The sequence below is a fragment of the Pseudorasbora parva genome, chromosome 19, assembly GCF_024679245.1.
Source record: "Pseudorasbora parva isolate DD20220531a chromosome 19, ASM2467924v1, whole genome shotgun sequence".
Classification (NCBI taxonomy): Eukaryota; Metazoa; Chordata; class Actinopteri; order Cypriniformes; family Gobionidae; genus Pseudorasbora; species Pseudorasbora parva.
The window spans coordinates 275,977-293,476 of record NC_090190.1 but is presented as its reverse complement, the minus strand read 5'-3'; the positions used below and the strand labels follow the sequence as shown (position 1 = coordinate 293,476).

At 44.5% G+C, this 17,500-nt stretch overlaps 2 protein-coding genes across 3 annotated transcripts; one reads left to right on the top strand and one right to left on the bottom strand.

The window, feature by feature from the left end:
- Positions 1 to 752: 752 nt before the first annotated feature.
- Positions 753 to 3,095, bottom strand: LOC137048367 (mucin-2-like). The gene has a single exon (XM_067426503.1). It carries the CDS (start codon positions 3,093 to 3,095, stop codon positions 753 to 755), a length of 2,343 nt encoding a protein of 780 aa, XP_067282604.1.
- Positions 3,096 to 10,810: 7,715 nt separating this feature from the next.
- On the top strand, positions 10,811 to 15,583 carry sgo1 (shugoshin 1). Of its 2 annotated transcripts, none has more exons than XM_067425304.1 (5): positions 10,811 to 11,197; positions 12,385 to 12,584; positions 12,664 to 12,710; positions 13,615 to 13,652; positions 14,643 to 15,583. In XM_067425304.1, the coding sequence occupies exons 1-5, from the start codon at positions 11,044 to 11,046 to the stop codon at positions 15,566 to 15,568; spliced, it is 1,365 nt and encodes a 454-aa protein (XP_067281405.1). In that variant the 5' UTR covers positions 10,811 to 11,043; the 3' UTR covers positions 15,569 to 15,583. The 2 variants fall into 2 exon arrangements, with proteins under 2 accessions (XP_067281405.1, XP_067281406.1); XM_067425305.1 differs by having other exon boundaries at positions 10,819 to 11,179.
- The last annotated feature ends 1,917 nt before the right edge of the window (positions 15,584 to 17,500 follow it).

The following is a 17,500-nucleotide window of genomic DNA, read 5'->3' as shown; positions in this document are numbered from 1 at the left end:
CATCAGTGCCTGACCTCACAAATGAGCTTCTAGAAGAATGGGCAAAAATCCCCATAAACACACTCCTAAACCTTGAGGAAAGCCTTCCCAGAAGAGCTGGAGCTGCTAGAGAGGGTGGGCCGACTCCAGATTAAACCCCACGGGTTAACAATGGGACGCTTGTGTGTGTGTGAAGGCATCACAACACTTTTGGGAATATAACGTAATTTTAAAACAATTTGCTAAATTTTTACTTTCATTTATACCATGGTCTGTTTTAATACTCGATTCTGATAAAGTGTGTAGTAAAACCGTTTAATGCACAGGTAGTTCCAGTCAGTTTGATTACAGTTCAAAATTAATCCGCCACTATAAACACTGGTAACCATAGTAACACTATGGGATCTTCAGACTGGTATGAATAAAAAAAATTCGATGGCTCTACTTTATTTAAAGCGACGGTGTGCTGGAACTACCGAGACGTAAGAAACCAACCGTCATTTTAACCCATCTCTTAAAAAACATCAGTTACAGCTTTAACTTGTTTTTAAATTGGCAGAAAACCATGGTATAAGCGGGATAATCCACGGCTAGCCATGCATTAATGCCTCCGCTTCGCAGAGTTCTTCGCCTCTACGCAGTGCATTAAAATCCTTTAATGCATGGCTAGCCGTGGATTATCCCTTACTTAACCCCCTTTACAAACATAACATAAACCTGTGTGTGTGTTAAATAGACATGAAACTTCCACAGAAAGTCCCTGACTATATAAACTACAAAATAATTGAGACAAAACTCAGCAAAGAGCTGAGAAGAAGACCAAAGTGGAGATACTGAGCTGAAGCAGTTGAGCCAGTGGTCTTGGGAGGGGTGGTGGTGCCAGTGGTTTGGGTAGTGGGAGTGGCGCCAGGGATTTTGGTGGTGGGAGTGGTGGTGCCAGTGGTTTGGGTAGTGGGAGTGGTGGTGCCAGTGGTTTGGGTGGTGGGAGTGGAGCCAGTGGTTTGGGAGGTGGGAGTGGAGCCAGTGGTTTGGGAAGTGGGGGTGGTGCCAGTGGTTTGGATGGTGGGAGTGGAGCCAGTGGTTTGGGAGGTGGGAGTGGAGCTAGTGGTTTGGGCAGTGGTGGTGGTGCCAGTGGTTTGGGTGGTGGGGTTAGGGGGGCCAGTGGTCTCTAGACTGGTAGTGGTGCCAGTGGTCTCTGGACCAGTGGTGGTGCCATTGGTTTGGGTGGTGGGGGTGGTGGGGGTGGTCTCTGGAGTGGTGGTGGTGCCAGTGGTTAGGGTGGTGGTGCCAGTGGTTTGGGTGGTGGTGGTGGTCTCTGGAGTGGTGATGGTGCCAATGGTCTCTGGAGTGGTGGTGGAGCCAGTGATTTGGGTGGTGGTGGTTGTATCAGTGGTTAGGGTGGTGGTGGAGCCAGTGGTTTGGGTGGTAGTGCCGGTGGTTTGGGTGGGGGGAGTGTAGCCAGTGGTTTGGGTGGTGGTGTCAGTGGTCTCTTGAGTGGTGGTGGTGCCGCCAGTGGTCTCTAGAGTGGTGGTGGTGCCAGTGATCTCTGGAATGGTGGTGCCGCCAGTGGTCTCTGGAGTGGTGGTGGTGCCAGTGGTTTGGGTGGTACCAGTGGTCTGGGCTGTGGTGGGGGTGCCAGTGGCTTGGGTGGTGGGGGTGCCAGTGGTTTGGGTGGGGGGGGTGGAGTCAGTGGTCTGTGCAGTGGGGGTGGGGATGGAGCCCATGGTTTCGGTGGTGGTGGTGCCAGCGGTCACTGGAGTGGTGGTGGTGCCAGTGGTTTGGGTGGTCTCTGGAGTGGAGCCAGTGGTCTGGGCAGTGGTGGTGGAGCCAGTGGTCTGGGCAGTGTTGGTGCCAGTGGTTTGGTTGGTGGAGTCAGTGGTCTCTGGAGTGGTGCCAGTGCTCTGGTTGGTGGAGCCAGTGGTCTCTGGAGTGGAGCCAGTTGTCTGGGGAGCGGTGGTGGAGCCAGTGGTTTGGGTGGTGGAGACAGTGGTCTCTGGAGTGGTGCCAGTGGTCTGGTTGTTGGAGCCAGTGGTCTCTGGAGTGGAGCCAGTTGTCTGGGGAGGGGTGGTGGAGCCAGTGGTTTGGGTGGTGGAGTCAGTGGTCTCTGGAGTGGAGCCAATGGTTTGTGTGGTGGAGCCAATGGTTTGGGTGGTGGAGCCAGTGGTTTGGGTGGTGGAGTCAGTGGTCTCTGGAGTGGAGCCAGTAGTTTGTGTGGTGGAGCCAGTGGTTTGGGTGGTGGAGCCAGTGGTTTGGGTGGTGGAGTCAGTGGTCTCTGGAGTGGAGCCAGTGGTTTGGGTGGTGGAGCCAGTGGTTTGGGTGGTGGAGTCAGTGGTCTCTGGAGTGGAGCCAGTGGTTTGGGTGGTGGAGCCAGTGGTTTGGGTGGTGGAGTCAGTGGTCTCTGGAGTGGAGCCAGTGGTTTGGGTGGTGGAGCCAGTGGTTTGGGTGGTGGAGTCAGTGGTCTCTGGAGTGGAGCCAGTGGTTTGGGTGGTGGAGCCAGTGGTTTGGGTGGTGGAGTCAGTGGTCTCTGGAGTGGAGCCAGTGGTTTGGGTGATGGAGCCAGTGGTTTGGGTGGTGGAGTCAGTGGTCTCTGGAGTGGAGCCAGTGGTTTGGGTGATGGAGCCAGTGGTTTGGGTGGTGGAGTCAGTGGTCTCTGGAGTGGAGCCAGTGGTTTGGGTGATGGAGCCAGTGGTTTGGGTGGTGGAGTCAGTGGTCTCTGGAGTGGAGCCAGTGGTTTGGGTGATGGAGCCAGTGGTTTGGGTGGTGGAGTCAGTGGTTTGGGTGGTTGAGCCAGTGGTTTGGGTGATGGAGCCAGTGGTTTGGGTGGTGGAGTCAGTGGTTTGGGTGATGGAGCCAGTGGTTTGGGTGGTGGAGTCAGTGGTCTCTGGAGTGGAGCCAGTGGTTTGGGTGATGGAGCCAGTGGTTTGGGTGGTGGAGTCAGTGGTTTGGGTGGTTGAGCCAGTGGTTTGGGTGATGGAGCCAGTGGTTTGGGTGGTGGAGTCAGTGGTTTGGGTGGTTGAGCCAGTGGTTTGGGTGGTGGAGTCAGTGGCCTCTGGAGTGGAGCCAGTGGTCTGGGCAGTGGAAAAGAAAAACTGCAACACTTTACAATAAGGTCTCATTTGTTTACACAATAAATTAAAAAACATTAATTATGAGCAAAATATTTTTACAACGTTTAAAAATCATTGTCAGTGTTAACTACTAAAAATGTAATTATTGGTTGTTTGTTCATGTTAGTTCACATTGCATTATGCATCTGCAGAGCAAATGACCTCCAGACAGGTTAAGGCTGAAGAAGAAGAAGAAGAAGAAGAAGAAGAAGAAGAAGAAGAAGAAGAAGAAGAAGAAGAAGAAGAAGAAGAAGGACAAGAAGAACAAGAACAAGAACAAGAACAAGAAGAACAAGAAGAAAAAGAACAAGAACAAGGACAAGAAGAAAAAGAACAAGAAGAAAAAGAACAAGAAGAAAAAGAACAAGAAGAAAAAGAACAAGAACAAGGACAAGAAGAAAAAGAACAAGAAGAAGAACAAGAAGAACAAGAAGAACAAGAAGAACAAGAAGAAGAAGAACAAGAAGAAGAAGAAGAAGAACAAGAACAAGAACAAGAACAAGAAGAAGAAGAAGAAGAAGAAGAAGAAGAAGAACAAGAACAAGAACAAGAACAAGAACAAGAACAAGAACAAGAAAAAGAAAAAGAAAAAGAACAAGGAGAACAAGAACAAGGCACAGAGCTCAGGAAGGAGCTGTAGATGTGTGTGTTCAACAAGATGGCGGTTAGTATGGAGCTGTAGATGTGTGTGTTCAACAAGATGGCGGTTAGTATGGAGCTGTAGATGTGTGTGTTCAACAAGATGGCGGTTAGTATGGAGCTGTAGATGTGTGTGTTCAACAAGATGGCGGTTAGTATGGAGCTGTAGATGTGTGTGTTCAACAAGATGGCGGTTAGTATGGAGCTGTAGATGTGTGTGTTCAACAAGATGGCGGTTAGTATGGAGCTGTAGATGTGTGATGGTCCACTGGTGGAGCAATCATTAGAAAATGGAAGAAGCTAAACATGACTGTCAGTCTTCCTCAGACTGGGGCTCCATGCCAGATCTCACCTCGTGGGCCTCAATGATCCTAAGGTGAGAAATCAGCCCAGAACTACACGGAGGAGCTGGCCAAGGTTACTGTTGGTAACCTCGGCCAGCTCATGGTTTGAAATCATGCATGGCCTTAAGGTTCCCCTTAAACCAGCACATGTCCAGGCCCGTCTTAAGTTTGCCGATGACCATTTGGATGATCCAGAGGACTCATGGGAGACAGTCATGAGGTCAGATGAGACCAACATAGAACTTTTTGGTCATAATTCCACTAAACGTGTTTGGAGGAAGAGGAATGATGAGCTCCATCCCAAGAGCACCATCCCTACTGTGAAGCATGGGGGCGGCAGCATCATGCTGTGGGGGTGTTTTTCTGCACATGGGACAGGGCGACTGCACTGTATTAAGGGGAGGAGGACCGGGGCCATGTGTTGCCAGATTTTGGGGAACAACCTCCTTCCCTCAGTTAGAGCAGCAGTTCCCAAAGTGGGGGTCATGAGATGTTAGGGTTAGATGTTCATTTTTTTTTATGATTATTATTTTTCATATATTTTTTAGAAAGGTTGTAATGATGCGAGTATAAATTAGGATAATTAAAATAATCTGAAACTTAAACTTGGTAAAACATTGTTTGCTCCGATTAATGATGACAGTTAAGTCCGTGGGCTACTTCAACACAGTTGCCGTGGGCTGTTTTTCATGTCCGCGGGTTGAAGTGACTAATACTATGTTATATTTAGCGCCGGAAATGCTCATTTTAGGAGGAAACCCTGGCAAAAAAACATATATTTTACCTTCTGGAATGCATTTTTTTTGACCAGGAAACCCCTAAAAACGTGACTGGGCTTGTTTTGGGCTAGTTTTGAGTTGCAGTTGGGCGGGTTTTGTTGTGAAAATGCACTCAGTGTTAACAGCATCAAGGCGTTCATTACTGCTCACCGTGGGATCATCTGGCGTCAGATATGGAAGATGAACCGATCAAACCCTGAGGACGGCATTTGATGGAAAGACATTGGATGCATGGGCGTAGATTACGCGGGGGACGGGGGGGGACGTGTGCCCCTCACTTTTAATAAAACGTATTTTCGTCCCCCGCACTTTTACTGGGTCTCCCCGATCCTAGTCGACCCGCTCCGAGTGGGATTCGAACCGGCGTTGCCTGCGCAGCGGCCGGCAAGTTAACAGTTTTAGCCCGAATGCGGGTGATTTTGAGATGTGGCGGATAAACTCGCTTCACCTACCGGCCACCGTGGCGGGTAAATAAAAATAGCTCCTGTTTCAGCTCTTTGTAAACTTTGTTCAATGCATGCGAGTGCGGCCGTATGTCCGAATATAAGCAGTGGTTTCCTCCGTCATTACCCGGATAGTGCCAGAAGACCCGAATACGAACTCGCGCGCGCTGAGAGGAGATCCGTCACGGTGCATCATCCGAGAGCGCGCACATATTGAGTTCTCTTTCAAGTCTTGCGCTTAAATGGACAAACTCACACAAAAAGTACTGGTATGTTAACATGTCCACGCAGACAGTCTGAATATGCCGACATACAGTCGAGAAAGACGAGCATGTCCCTGCGTTAGCTCTTAAAGGGGCAGTGGCCTTCACTACCGTCTGTTTAATGTCAAACAGAAGGACATCATTCACTGCTCCTGATTGAACAGCTTTTGTAAGTTTAATAAGGATTCATCTTTAATTTAAACAGTTAGATATGCAGTTATTTTACATTTGATTACTTTATTCAATGTCTGTCCCTTTCTGCAGGCCTGTGCATTATTATTTAATATACACATGAGTGAGGTCAAGTTAAACATTTTAGTTTGAATTTTATTTTATACTCTGGATTGTTGCAATGTGCTAAATAAATATTTGCATAATTTGTAATTGACTTATTATTTGAACCTTTAATATTAATTTATGCAATTGCAATGCTTTGATTTTTAGTAAAGTTACAGCCATGGCATTAGCCATATGGGACTAATAATTGGCATAATCTATTTTGGTGTTTCGGTTTCGGCCAAGAATGTTGATTTCGGTGCATCCCTACTGACGATGTTCTGCTCTGTGTCGTCAGCACGCTTCAGGAGAGGCCAAAACTAACAGTTTCAGTGTTGGGACTAAAAACCTAAAACCGGAAGCCACGAATCCTCCAAACGCCACATCCAGGAGCGCACGGAGCCCGACTCATTTAATGACACGTCTATCAGCTCATGGTGTGTGTGTGTGTGTGTGTGTGTGTGTGTGTGTGTGTGTGTGTGTGTGTGTGTGTGTGTGTGTGTGTGTGTGTGTGTGTGTGTGTGTGTGTGTGTGTGTGTGTGTGTGTGTGTGTGTGTGTGTGTGTGTGTGTAAGAGACAAAGAGGAAATGTCAGTATTTCATTGAGACTTGAGATTAAATAAACTGCTTGAGTATTGTAGAGCTTATACACTGAAAACAGTTTGGATTTACTTAAAATAAGCTAGACAACTTTTTCCACACAGAAAGTGCTTAATCTTTACTCGGGTTAAGTAATATTTACTTGCTAGAACCACTTATTTTTTATAGATGAGTATTGCCAGTGTGATTTACTTGTATGTAACACCGGTAAAGTGCACTGCCAATACTCATCTCCAAATTGTAACTTTGACTCAGATGACCATTGCTGAGATTATACGCTGATCTGGATCTCTGTGTGTGAGAAACAGCTCGCAGGAGTTCAAAGTGCTTCGTGTGCAGTCTGTTATAAAACATATTCAACTTTTCTGGTTAAGCCCGTGCTGGATCTTTTCTAGAATAAAACAGGGTTAATATAGTGTATTGCTCATACTCAGGTATAAGGTCGGTGAATGAATCCACTACACACTGACCATACTCTGATCATCGAGCGGCCGACAGCATCTGATCGCAGTGTGTTCTCTGCTCTTCTTGCCATACCAAACCCAGATACGGCAGAGAAACACTAACATTATAAACTCATCAAACTAAAGAAAACACTGATCACCATAATGGTGACATACTGTTCATTCTCAATAAGAGCTGATGTAGCTTTAGCCACCGTTATAGTGATTACAGCTCACGTTCAGGTAAGAGTTAAAACTTACTGAGGATAAGTCAGACAAAACTGACCGTCTCTGCCACCGCTGAACAAGCCGGATCTTTTTGTAAAAATAAAAAAACCTGTCTGTATTTTCAAATGCACTTTGCTTTTCAGATTAAAGTTTACTTCATTATTTAAACATTACATATTATTTGTAAATATATTATAAAATGAACTCTTATTTTCTCAGTTATGCATGCATGAGATATATAGTTCCAACTTAATCTTGATTTTACAATGTAATAATTACGTTAATTAATGTAATAGATTTGACCATACCACAAAGTCATTTTTTTCAGTGAATTTTCACGTGCAGTTACACATTGTCGATTAAAAACAAGAAAGTGGCTGTAAAAGCATTAAGAATTATGAAATCCACTGTGGCCGTTGGACAAACAAGTTCATCTCCATCCCTGATATATAAATATATAATATATATACTCACAGTCGTGAGAGAAAGTGAGTGAAGCGCTTGGAGAATTTGTGAAAATGGGAATAACTTTAACAAAATAAGAGATATCATGCATGTTATTATTTATTTAGCCCTGTCCTGAATAAGATATTTTACATGAAGTCCACAAGAAAGTGTTTTTAAAGTAAAACACGACGCTTGTTCCATTATATTCCCGTTAACGCTGTGAAGCGCTGTAAATAAAGCGGATCTTTGATGTAAAATATATCAGTCAGGACAGGGCTAAATAAATAATAACATTTTATGATATTTCTTATTTTGTTAAAATTATGCACATTTTCACAGATTCTGCGAGGAGTTCACACACTTTTCTTATGACTGTATAATACACACACATTAAAGTGCAGCTCATATTTAGATTTGTTTTTAATTTGCTTGGTAGGAATATTCTGAGATCATCATATTATTACTGTAATTTTCAGTTTTGTAGCAGTTAAAGCAGTGTAATATTCCTCAGATCATCTGTTCTCTGTGTGGATATAGTAAAGTGTGATGTATTCCTGTGATCTGAGCTGAGTTTATCATCATTCCTCCAGTCTTCCCTAATCTTGGTGATATGAGGATTAGTTCTGAAGGATGGCTCACCTGGTCAGGTAAGAGCATCAGGCACACACAGAGGAGCGCGGCGTGCCTCATCGTCTCGGGTCGGATGGTCTCTGTCTGTCTGAACTACTGTCCATCATCATTAATACACACACTTCCTCGAATACGCTGACTGGGCCACTGCAATATGCAAAATTACTGAAACATAAGTGATGTTCTCAGTTATTATGGAAATAGCTCTTCATCAGAGCGTTTTATCAGGAGCAGGGCGGAAAATGTAAACATGTTGCTCTTGTTTGGCATAATTCTGGCTCTTCTCGATCCCTGCACAGCTTCTGTGGGACAATACTCATACACTGTAAAATAATAATAATAATAATTTCTCCACTTGAAAATGTTCTAGTGACGGATCATTGATATATTGTTCAGTTGGCAGAATTGAAATTCTGTGAATTGATGCTATTTAAATTGTGCCACGTGAAACAGTTAGCTGTGATCAGTCACTAGAACACTTTCAATTGGAGACATGAGTGTTCGTGACCCTGGACCACAAAACCAGAGTCCAAAAATGAGATTTATAGATCAACTGAAGCTGAATAAATCATCTCTGCATACACTTAAAAAATGCTGGACTAAAAACAACCCAAGTTGGATTGAAAATGGACTAACCCAGCAATTTAGTTGTTTTAACCCAGTGATTGGGTTGTCTTAAGCAACATTTAACCCATCCGCTGGGTAAAAACAACCCAATTGTGGGGTTAAAACAACTCAACTGTTGGGTTAAAACAACCCAATTGCTGGGTATGTCCATTATCAACCCAACTTGGGTTGTTTTTAACCCAGCATTGTTTAGAGTCTGGGATAATATTTGCAAAATCTGGAAACTGAGGGTGCAAAAATCCAAAAATTGAGAACATCTCCTTTAAAGTCGTCCAAATGAAGTCCTTAGCAGTGCATATTACTACTAATAATACATGTGTGATATATTTACGGCAGGACATTTACTACACATCTTCATGGAGCATGATCTGAATATCCTAATGATGTTTGGCATGAAAGAATAATGCTAATTTTGTCTGATTGTTGGCTATCGGCGCAGATATACCGTGGGATTATGACTGAAGTGCAGCAAATCCTTCATTTGTGCAGTTCTGGATTAATCAGGAACATGAGTTTGGGCTTAAAATAAGACCAAAGGTCCGTCAGAAATATAATAATCTTCATTCAAAGGGGAAAACTATCTTTGCACTGACGTGGCAGCGTTGTTTGTGATTATAGTTTGAGGAATTAAGCTATAATACATTTGAGGAAATGAGTCTATAGGGAAACTTTGTTTGCATAATCAAATGTCCTGGAAAGCAGTGTTGATGTCAGAGTGTGTTCATAAAGCTGTGTGTGTGTGTGTGTGTGTTCATAAAGCTGTGTGTGTGTGTGTGTGTTCATAAAGCTGTGTGTGTGTGTGTGTTCAGACGGTGAGCTCCTGATGGATATCGCTCCAGCTCTTCACAGGTAGAGGAGCGCTATAGAGTTAATGACTCATTTCTTTATTAAACCCGTTTACTGAACGACTTCTGAAGCCACACCTGACGAGATCGTCCAAACGAGATATAGTTCACCAACACAAACTACAGAAATGTGCATTCATAAGGTGAGCAACATCTGATAAAGCTTAACTCGAGCAACTGTGCTAGACTAATAAATAAACAAACATACAAACAAACAAATAAATAAATAGGCCTAAAGAAATGAATGAATAAATAAATAAATAGGCATAAATAAATAAATAAATAAATAAATAAATAAATAAATAGGCCTAAAGAAATAAATAAATAGGCCTAAATAAAAATAAAATAAATATTTAAATAAATAAAATAAAAATAAAATAAATAAATAAATAAATAAATAGAAAAGGCTGCTGGAGCAGAATAATAATGAAGGAAAACAGTATATTTAATTATAATACATAATTATTGCATATGTAATATATTTTACATTCATATATTACACAACTTGTAAAGATAAAATGAGAAAAAAATATTTTGGAGCCAGTCCATAAAATCTATATTTCATTAATTTATGAATTTTATAAGAATTTAAACATGCATTTTATTATGAATATTATTATTTGTATTAATTTATTATTTTATATATTATATACATGTGTGATATATTTACGGAAGGACATTTACTACATATCTTCATGGAGCATGATCTTAATATCCTATAAATATATATATATAAAATTAATTATATTATACTAATATTATATTAAACTAATATATATTATACTATATTATATGATACTTTATTAGGGACATTATTAACAAAGAAGTTATCAGTTACAATACTGACGTTTTTAAACTAGGGTTAATATAGATCACATCAAAGAAAATATTAAAGTACATCATTTTAATTGTTTTAAAGCCTTATTTTTACATGAGTTACAGACATAGACCGTAAAAAATACAGATAGTCATAAAGTAATGCTGAACTTCAGCGATAAAAACAGAGAAAACTCGTTTCTGTCCTGAAAATGTGCTTTTATTTACCAGAATAAGAAGATTATTTACATCCTCCGCGAAATAAAGGAAACGGGACCGCGGATGACGTGTGCGCTAGTCGCGGAAGTGACGTGTGCTCGTCCAATCAGAGCTCGCCGCGCATGATTTCGAACGTCAACGTCCCGACGGCCAAATCAGATGCGCCAGAGAAGCGACACAAAACCACACAAACAAACAAACACACATTTCCGCAGAATCCGCCCTAAATCCGCCGCTTATTCGCCTCAGGACCGCGGCGAGCCTCCGTGTGGAGCTGTGTTGTGCTAGCGGGACTCTGGGAGAGATGTGGAGGGAAAGCTGAGCCTTTATTCGCCTGAGGGATCGCACTGCGCTCGGCCATGGCGCCAGAGAAGAAGAGCTTCCAGCAGAGTCTGGACGACATTAAAGACAAGATGAAGGAGAAGAGGAATAAACGCCTCGCCAGCGCCATAGCCGTCAGCCACGGCCTGTCCAAGCTGAAGAGCCGGACCTCAGGTACCCTCATCTCTAAAGGTGTGTGTGTGTGTGTGTGTGTGTGTGTGTCAGCCACGGCCTGTCCAAGCTGAAGAGCCGGACCTCAGGTACCCTCATCTCTAAAGGTGTGTGTGTGTGTGTGTGTGTGTGTGTGTGTGTGTGTGTGTCAGCCACGGCCTGTCCAAGCTGAAGAGCCGGACCTCAGGTACCCTCATCTCTAAAGGTGTGTGTGTGTGTGTGTGTGTGTGTGTCAGCCACGGCCTGTCCAAGCTGAAGAGCCGGACCTCAGGTACCCTCATCTCTAAAGGTGTGTGTGTGTGTGTGTGTGTGTGTGTGTGTGTGTGTGTGTGTGTGTGTGTGTGTGTGTGTGTGTGTGTGTGTGTGTCAGCCACGGCCTGTCCAAGCTGAAGAGCCGGACCTCAGGTACCCTCATCTCTAAAGGTGTGTGTGTGTGTGTGTGTGTGTGTGTCAGCCACGGCCTGTCCAAGCTGAAGAGCCGGACCTCAGGTACCCTCATCTCTAAAGGTGTGTGTGTGTGTGTGTGTGTGTGTGTGTGTGTGTGTGTGTGTGTGTGTGTCAGCCACGGCCTGTCCAAGCTGAAGAGCCGGACCTCAGGTACCCTCATCTCTAAAGGTGTGTGTGTTTATGGTATCAGTAATTTACTAGAATAATAACCGACCTCCCAGCCCTTAAAGGGGCAGTGCACCCGTTGATCTAAACCCATATGACTGGTAATCAAACTGAGGTGTTTATGAATGACAGCCTCATTATATCCACACACAACTCTTAAAGGGTTAGTTCAGCCAAAAATGAAATGTCTGTCATTAACTCATCTCCCTAATGTCGCTCCACACCCGTAAGACCAGAAAGGGAATAAAAACATCATCACAGTAGTCCATATGAGACATCAGTGGGTTAATTAGAGTCTCTTGAAGCATCCAAAATACATTTGGGTCCAAAAATAACAAAAACTACGACTTTATTTTACATTTATTGTCAGTATTGGGCTCACATCAGACAGGCAGGTAGGTACTGTTACTGTTACTGTGTGTGTGTGTGTGTGTGTGTGTGTGTGTGTGTGTGTGGATAACCATATCCGGACAGTCAGCCACTACCGAAGACCATTTCTGAATCAGGAAAAACTCTGTATCGGGTGGGATGAAGTTATTCTGATAAGTGAACACTGCAGTATCGCATTAAATGATGTTGATGTGTATGTGATGCAGCGACGGTGAAGCCGTTCGTGCTGAAGAGCGTCCAGGTGAATAATAAAGCCCTGGCCGTGGCCCTGCAGATGGAGCGGGAGAAGCTACGGCAAGCACAGGGGGTCATTCTGCAGCTGAAGAAGGAGAGGCAAGCGCTGGTCTTCCACCTGCTGATGCTGAAGCGGACGCTGCAGGACCGGAGGCCAGCCGGAAGGGCTCAGGTGAGAGCCGTACACCTGCTGATGGATGGAGAGTGTGCAGATTTTCGTGTATTAATGCTAGTTTGACTTCGTTCCGCAGGTTTCTGCTCCTGTTGAGACGAGCCCAGCACAGCACGTCAGTCCCCGGTGAGCAAAACAAGCTTTAAAGGGTTAGTTCAGCCTGAAATGTAAATAGTGTGATTAATTCCTCCTGTGGTTGGCCAGCCGTCAGACCTCCGCTCATCTTCACACACAGATGAAGATATTAGTGTTGAAATCCGATGGCTCAGAAAGGCCTTCATTGACACCAATGTCATTTCCTCTCTCAAGACCCATAAAGGCACTAAAGACGTCGTTACAAAGCCCATCTCACTACAGCGGCTCTACAATCATTGATGAAGAGGCCAGAATAGAGTTAGTGCGCAAAAACACTAAATAACGACTTATATAGTGATGGCCGATTTCAGAACAAAGCTTCGAACCGTTATGAGTCAGTGAATCGACTCATGATTCGAACCGTTATGAGTCAGTGAATCGATTCATGATTCGAACCGTTATGAGTCAGTGAATCGATTCATGATTTGAACCGTTATGAGTCAGTGAATCGACTCATGATTCGAACCGTTATGAGTCAGTGAATCGATTCATGATTCGAACTGTTATGAGTCAGTGAATCGACTCATGATTCGGATCGCGAGTCAAACTGCTGAAATCACCTGACTTTGGTGATCCGAATCATCTGTGTGTGAAGATGAGCGGAGGTCTGACGGCTGGCCAACCACAGGAGGAATTAATCACACATTTATGGCTGAACTAACACTTTAATAGAAGAGCAACGTTTATCAGATCATAACTCCAGTAATCAGTATAATATTCCTCCAGTGTAGATCATCTGTTCTCTGTGTGAATATATAGTAAAGTGTGGTTTATTCCTGTGATCAAAGCTGATGATCATCATTACTCCAGTCTTCAGAGTCACATGACCTGTCACTAATCACTGTGATATGATGATAAACGTGTGATTATGATCAGTGTTGTTGTTGTGTCTCAGGCCAGCTGCTGTGTTCGAGACGGAGCCCTCCGCTGCAGGTACGTCACTTTAATATACCATAATATCAGCGCCTCAGACCATAATATTAGCTATTAGTTATTGATATAAATGCCTGATTTTTGTATAGTGATTGTTTTTTAAGATAAAATTAAATTATTGTAAACAATGTATTGAAGTGCTACTGTTGATTGCCATGAATATAGCCATTGCTGCTGATGTGGCATTAAATCATAAATAAATAAATCATTCACCCCTTACAGTCGGCATGAAGGGCAAAATTCATAGACAGTAAAAGAAATGGACGGAGCGATCCCATTGCCTTCTACGGCGTTAAGTGATGTCAGTATAGGAGCACTCACTTCCTGATGGCGGAGCGAACTGCGCCGGCGCAGACTGAGCTTGAGGACGTAGTGTGTGTGTGTGTGTGAGAGGACGTAGATGTGACGTGAGCCTCCTGTCTGACAGCTGTAGGTCTTCTAGTAGATGTGGAAAGTGAAATCTGATCACGTTGTTTAAATATTTTCTCCCGTTGCTTTTGGCTCACTATGGGCTTCTCCCCATTCTTCTCCCTTGACTTTATCAGACTTTATGTCTCCTCGTCCCCCCGACGGTCTCAGAGACAGTAAAGATTGCCTGCGAGCGTCTCCTCAGGTCTATACGGTAATATCTCAACTGTGTGTCAGAGTCGCGTTGGTTATGACGCAATCGTTAGCCTATTTTTACTAAAACAGCTTCTGCGGGGCGATAGTGTAAGATACAAGGTAACGGAGCCTTTTATGCATTGTCGTGTTTCTTTAGAAATAAACAATGGACAAATGGAGTCTTTAAACGCCTCAGATGTAAAGTTATTCACTGTCAAAGTGACTCAAAAATGAATGGGAGTCAATGTGATGCTAACAGCAGGTGATGGCTTGGTTAGCAATGGCCGCCCCTACGGGTGGAACGCTTTCCGAGCGCTAGATTACCCGCTTGGCAAAATTAGCCGCATAGACCAAACCCACCATTTTAAACGGCTCTTTGTGTTTCAGGGGCTGTTTCGGGTTGCCATGGTGACAGACAGGTGTCGTTGCCCCCGACGGTGGGAACGAGGCGAAAGAGACGCTCTGAGGTAGTGAGGAGGCGTAGCTCACGCTTTGACTCCGCCCCTGTCGGGAAAACTGACGTTCTAGAATGGAGAAGGGAAGAGACTGTGATTGACAGACAGGAGGAGGAGCTAAAGGAGGATCTGAAGGCCAGGATGGACTGTGAGTCTGAGCTGCCGGCTCTCCATCACTCCACTCCGGAGCCTCCTCAGCGGGCCGGCCGGCAGAACAAGAGGAAGGCCAGCCAGAGCAGCTCCAGACCCAAGCCGGAGCGGGGCCGCAAGCCGGACCGGGCCCCGCTGAAGAAGCCCTGGGAGACCTCCAGACCCAGAGCGCGATCCAAGAGCCGAGATCGAGCCCAGAGTCGAGCTCCAGCTCCGGCCGACCGCCTCAACTCCTCCCTGGGCGGCAACGACACCTTCGACTTCGACTGCGAGGAGGCCGTCCATCTGACGCCATTCAGAGCGAGCAAAGCGGCGGAAAAACCCTCTCCGGAGAGAGCCAGAGCGGCGGAAAAACCCTCTCCGGAGAGAGCCAGAGCGGCGGAAAAACCCTCTCCGGAGAGAGCCGGAGCGGGGAGCAGAGCAGCGGAGGAGCCCTCTCCAGATCAGGAGCCCTTGGAGAGCAGCTGCAGCCCTCCAGAAGCTGAGGATTCTCCGTATGTTCCCAAGAGGAAGTCCAGGAGAGCTCAGAGTCCTCCGGCCAGAGTCGCTCGCGCTCAGAGACGGCACACGGGTCAGATCCGGAGGACCGAAGGAGAGCCGCATTCGCCAGTGTGTGTTCCTCCTGAGAAGCCCAGCCAGTCAGAGCCCAGCCCAGGTACTCACTCACACACTCACACACTCAGATACACGCTCGCAGTAGCTAGATGACACTCGTGGCAGATTAAAATGGCTACCGCTGTGTCTAGATTTCTAGTGTTTTAGGGATTGCTAGGTTATGTTTGTGATTGTTTTAATGGGGCTATTGTCCGGCTGGGCAGGTATTTCTCTTTCATTTAAAAGGTCCACCAGATGAGTGTTAATGTCGAGCCCTGAAGTCGGCGTCCATTAGCAGATATTTCAGAATGTTAATGTCTCTAACGCTCGTTCAGGGAAGGTTGAAGCAGTCTCAGGACGCGCTTTCATGCAAAATGTAAAGGTGTGTGAATAACGAACTATAACTATATTTCTTCCTGGTTATTGCTCTGTTCCAGGGTTATTAATAGAGCTGTGGAATATAATCTGTTATTTCTAAATAGATCAGGGATGGGAAGTTTTTATATTTATACTCGTGAATGTTTGGAGGAAGTTGCAGTATAATGATCAAAAACCCCAAACTTAATTACTAAATAACCTGCACAATTATGTTTTCTGATGCCTCATGCTCCAGCTCCGTATGGATTCTGGCGATGCATGTTTGTGAGTGTGTGATTTTAGCGGCTGTGATGTAATCATATTCAGCTTCGGTCTACAGTAAACGCAGTCAGTTATGATCTGGAAGCACAACATTTGCCAAACATCTCTCCAGATTCGAGTGTTTATAAAGCTGCTTTTGTTGTGGCAGAATGATAAAATCTCCCTGCGGTTCTCCTCGATGGGTTAATGTGTGGTGGCGCACAAATGAAGGCAACCAAAAAAATGTGTATTTACATAATGTATGGGTGTGTGTGTACTGTGCATTGTGTGTGTGTTGTGTATATATATACATTCACACAAACGCACACAATGCACAGCACACCTGTATATAGTTTATATATTTATATTAACATTTTTAATAACAAAGATAAAAATGTAATTATATTATTAAAGTTTGGGGTGAAAAGTTGGAGAATTGTTAAAGCAAGTCGTGAGGCACCGATAAAATACAGTTATTAGTTGAAAAACTTAAAGCGTTAGTTCAGCCAGTAATGTGAATTGTGTGATTAATTCCTCCTGTGGTTGGCCAGCCGTCAGACCTCCGCTCATCTTCACACACAGATGAAGATATTAGTGTTGAAATCCGATGGCTCAGAAAGGCCTTCATTGACACCAATGTCATTTCCTCTCTCAAGACCCATAAAGGCACTAAAGACGTCGTTACAAAGCCCATCTCACTACAGCGGCTCTACAATCATTGATGAAGAGGCCAGAATAGAGTTAGTGCGCAGAAACACTAAATAACGACTTATATAGTGATGGCCGATTTCAGAACAAAGCTTCGAACCGTTATGAGTCAGTGAATCGATTCATGATTCAAACCGTTATGAGTCAGTGAATCGTTCATGATTCGGATCGCCAAAGTCTCGTGATTTCAGCAGTTTGACTCGCGATCTGAATCATGAATCGACTCACTGCTTTGAAAATGCCTTTTTGATGCTCGAGGTCAGAGGAGAATGGGCCGACTGATTCAAGCTGATAGAAGAGCAACTTTGACTGAAATAACCACTCGTTACAACCGAGGTATGCAGCAAAGCATTTGTGAAGCCACAACACACACAACCTTGAGGCGGATGGGCTACAACAGCAGAAGACCCCACCGGGGATCACTCATCTCCACTACACATAGGAAAAAGAGGCGACAATTTGCACAAGCTCACCAAAATTGGCCAGTTGAAGACTGGAGAAATGTTGCCTGGTCTGATGAGTCTCGATTTCTGCTGAGACATTCAAGATGGTAGAGTCAGAATTTGGCGTAAACAGAATGAGAACATGGATCCATCATGCCTTGTTCCCACTGTGCAGGCTGGTGGTGGTGGTGTAATGGTGTGGGGGATGTTTTCTTGGCACACTTAGGCCCCTTAGTGCCAATTGGGCATCGTTTAAATGCCACGGCCTACCTGAGCA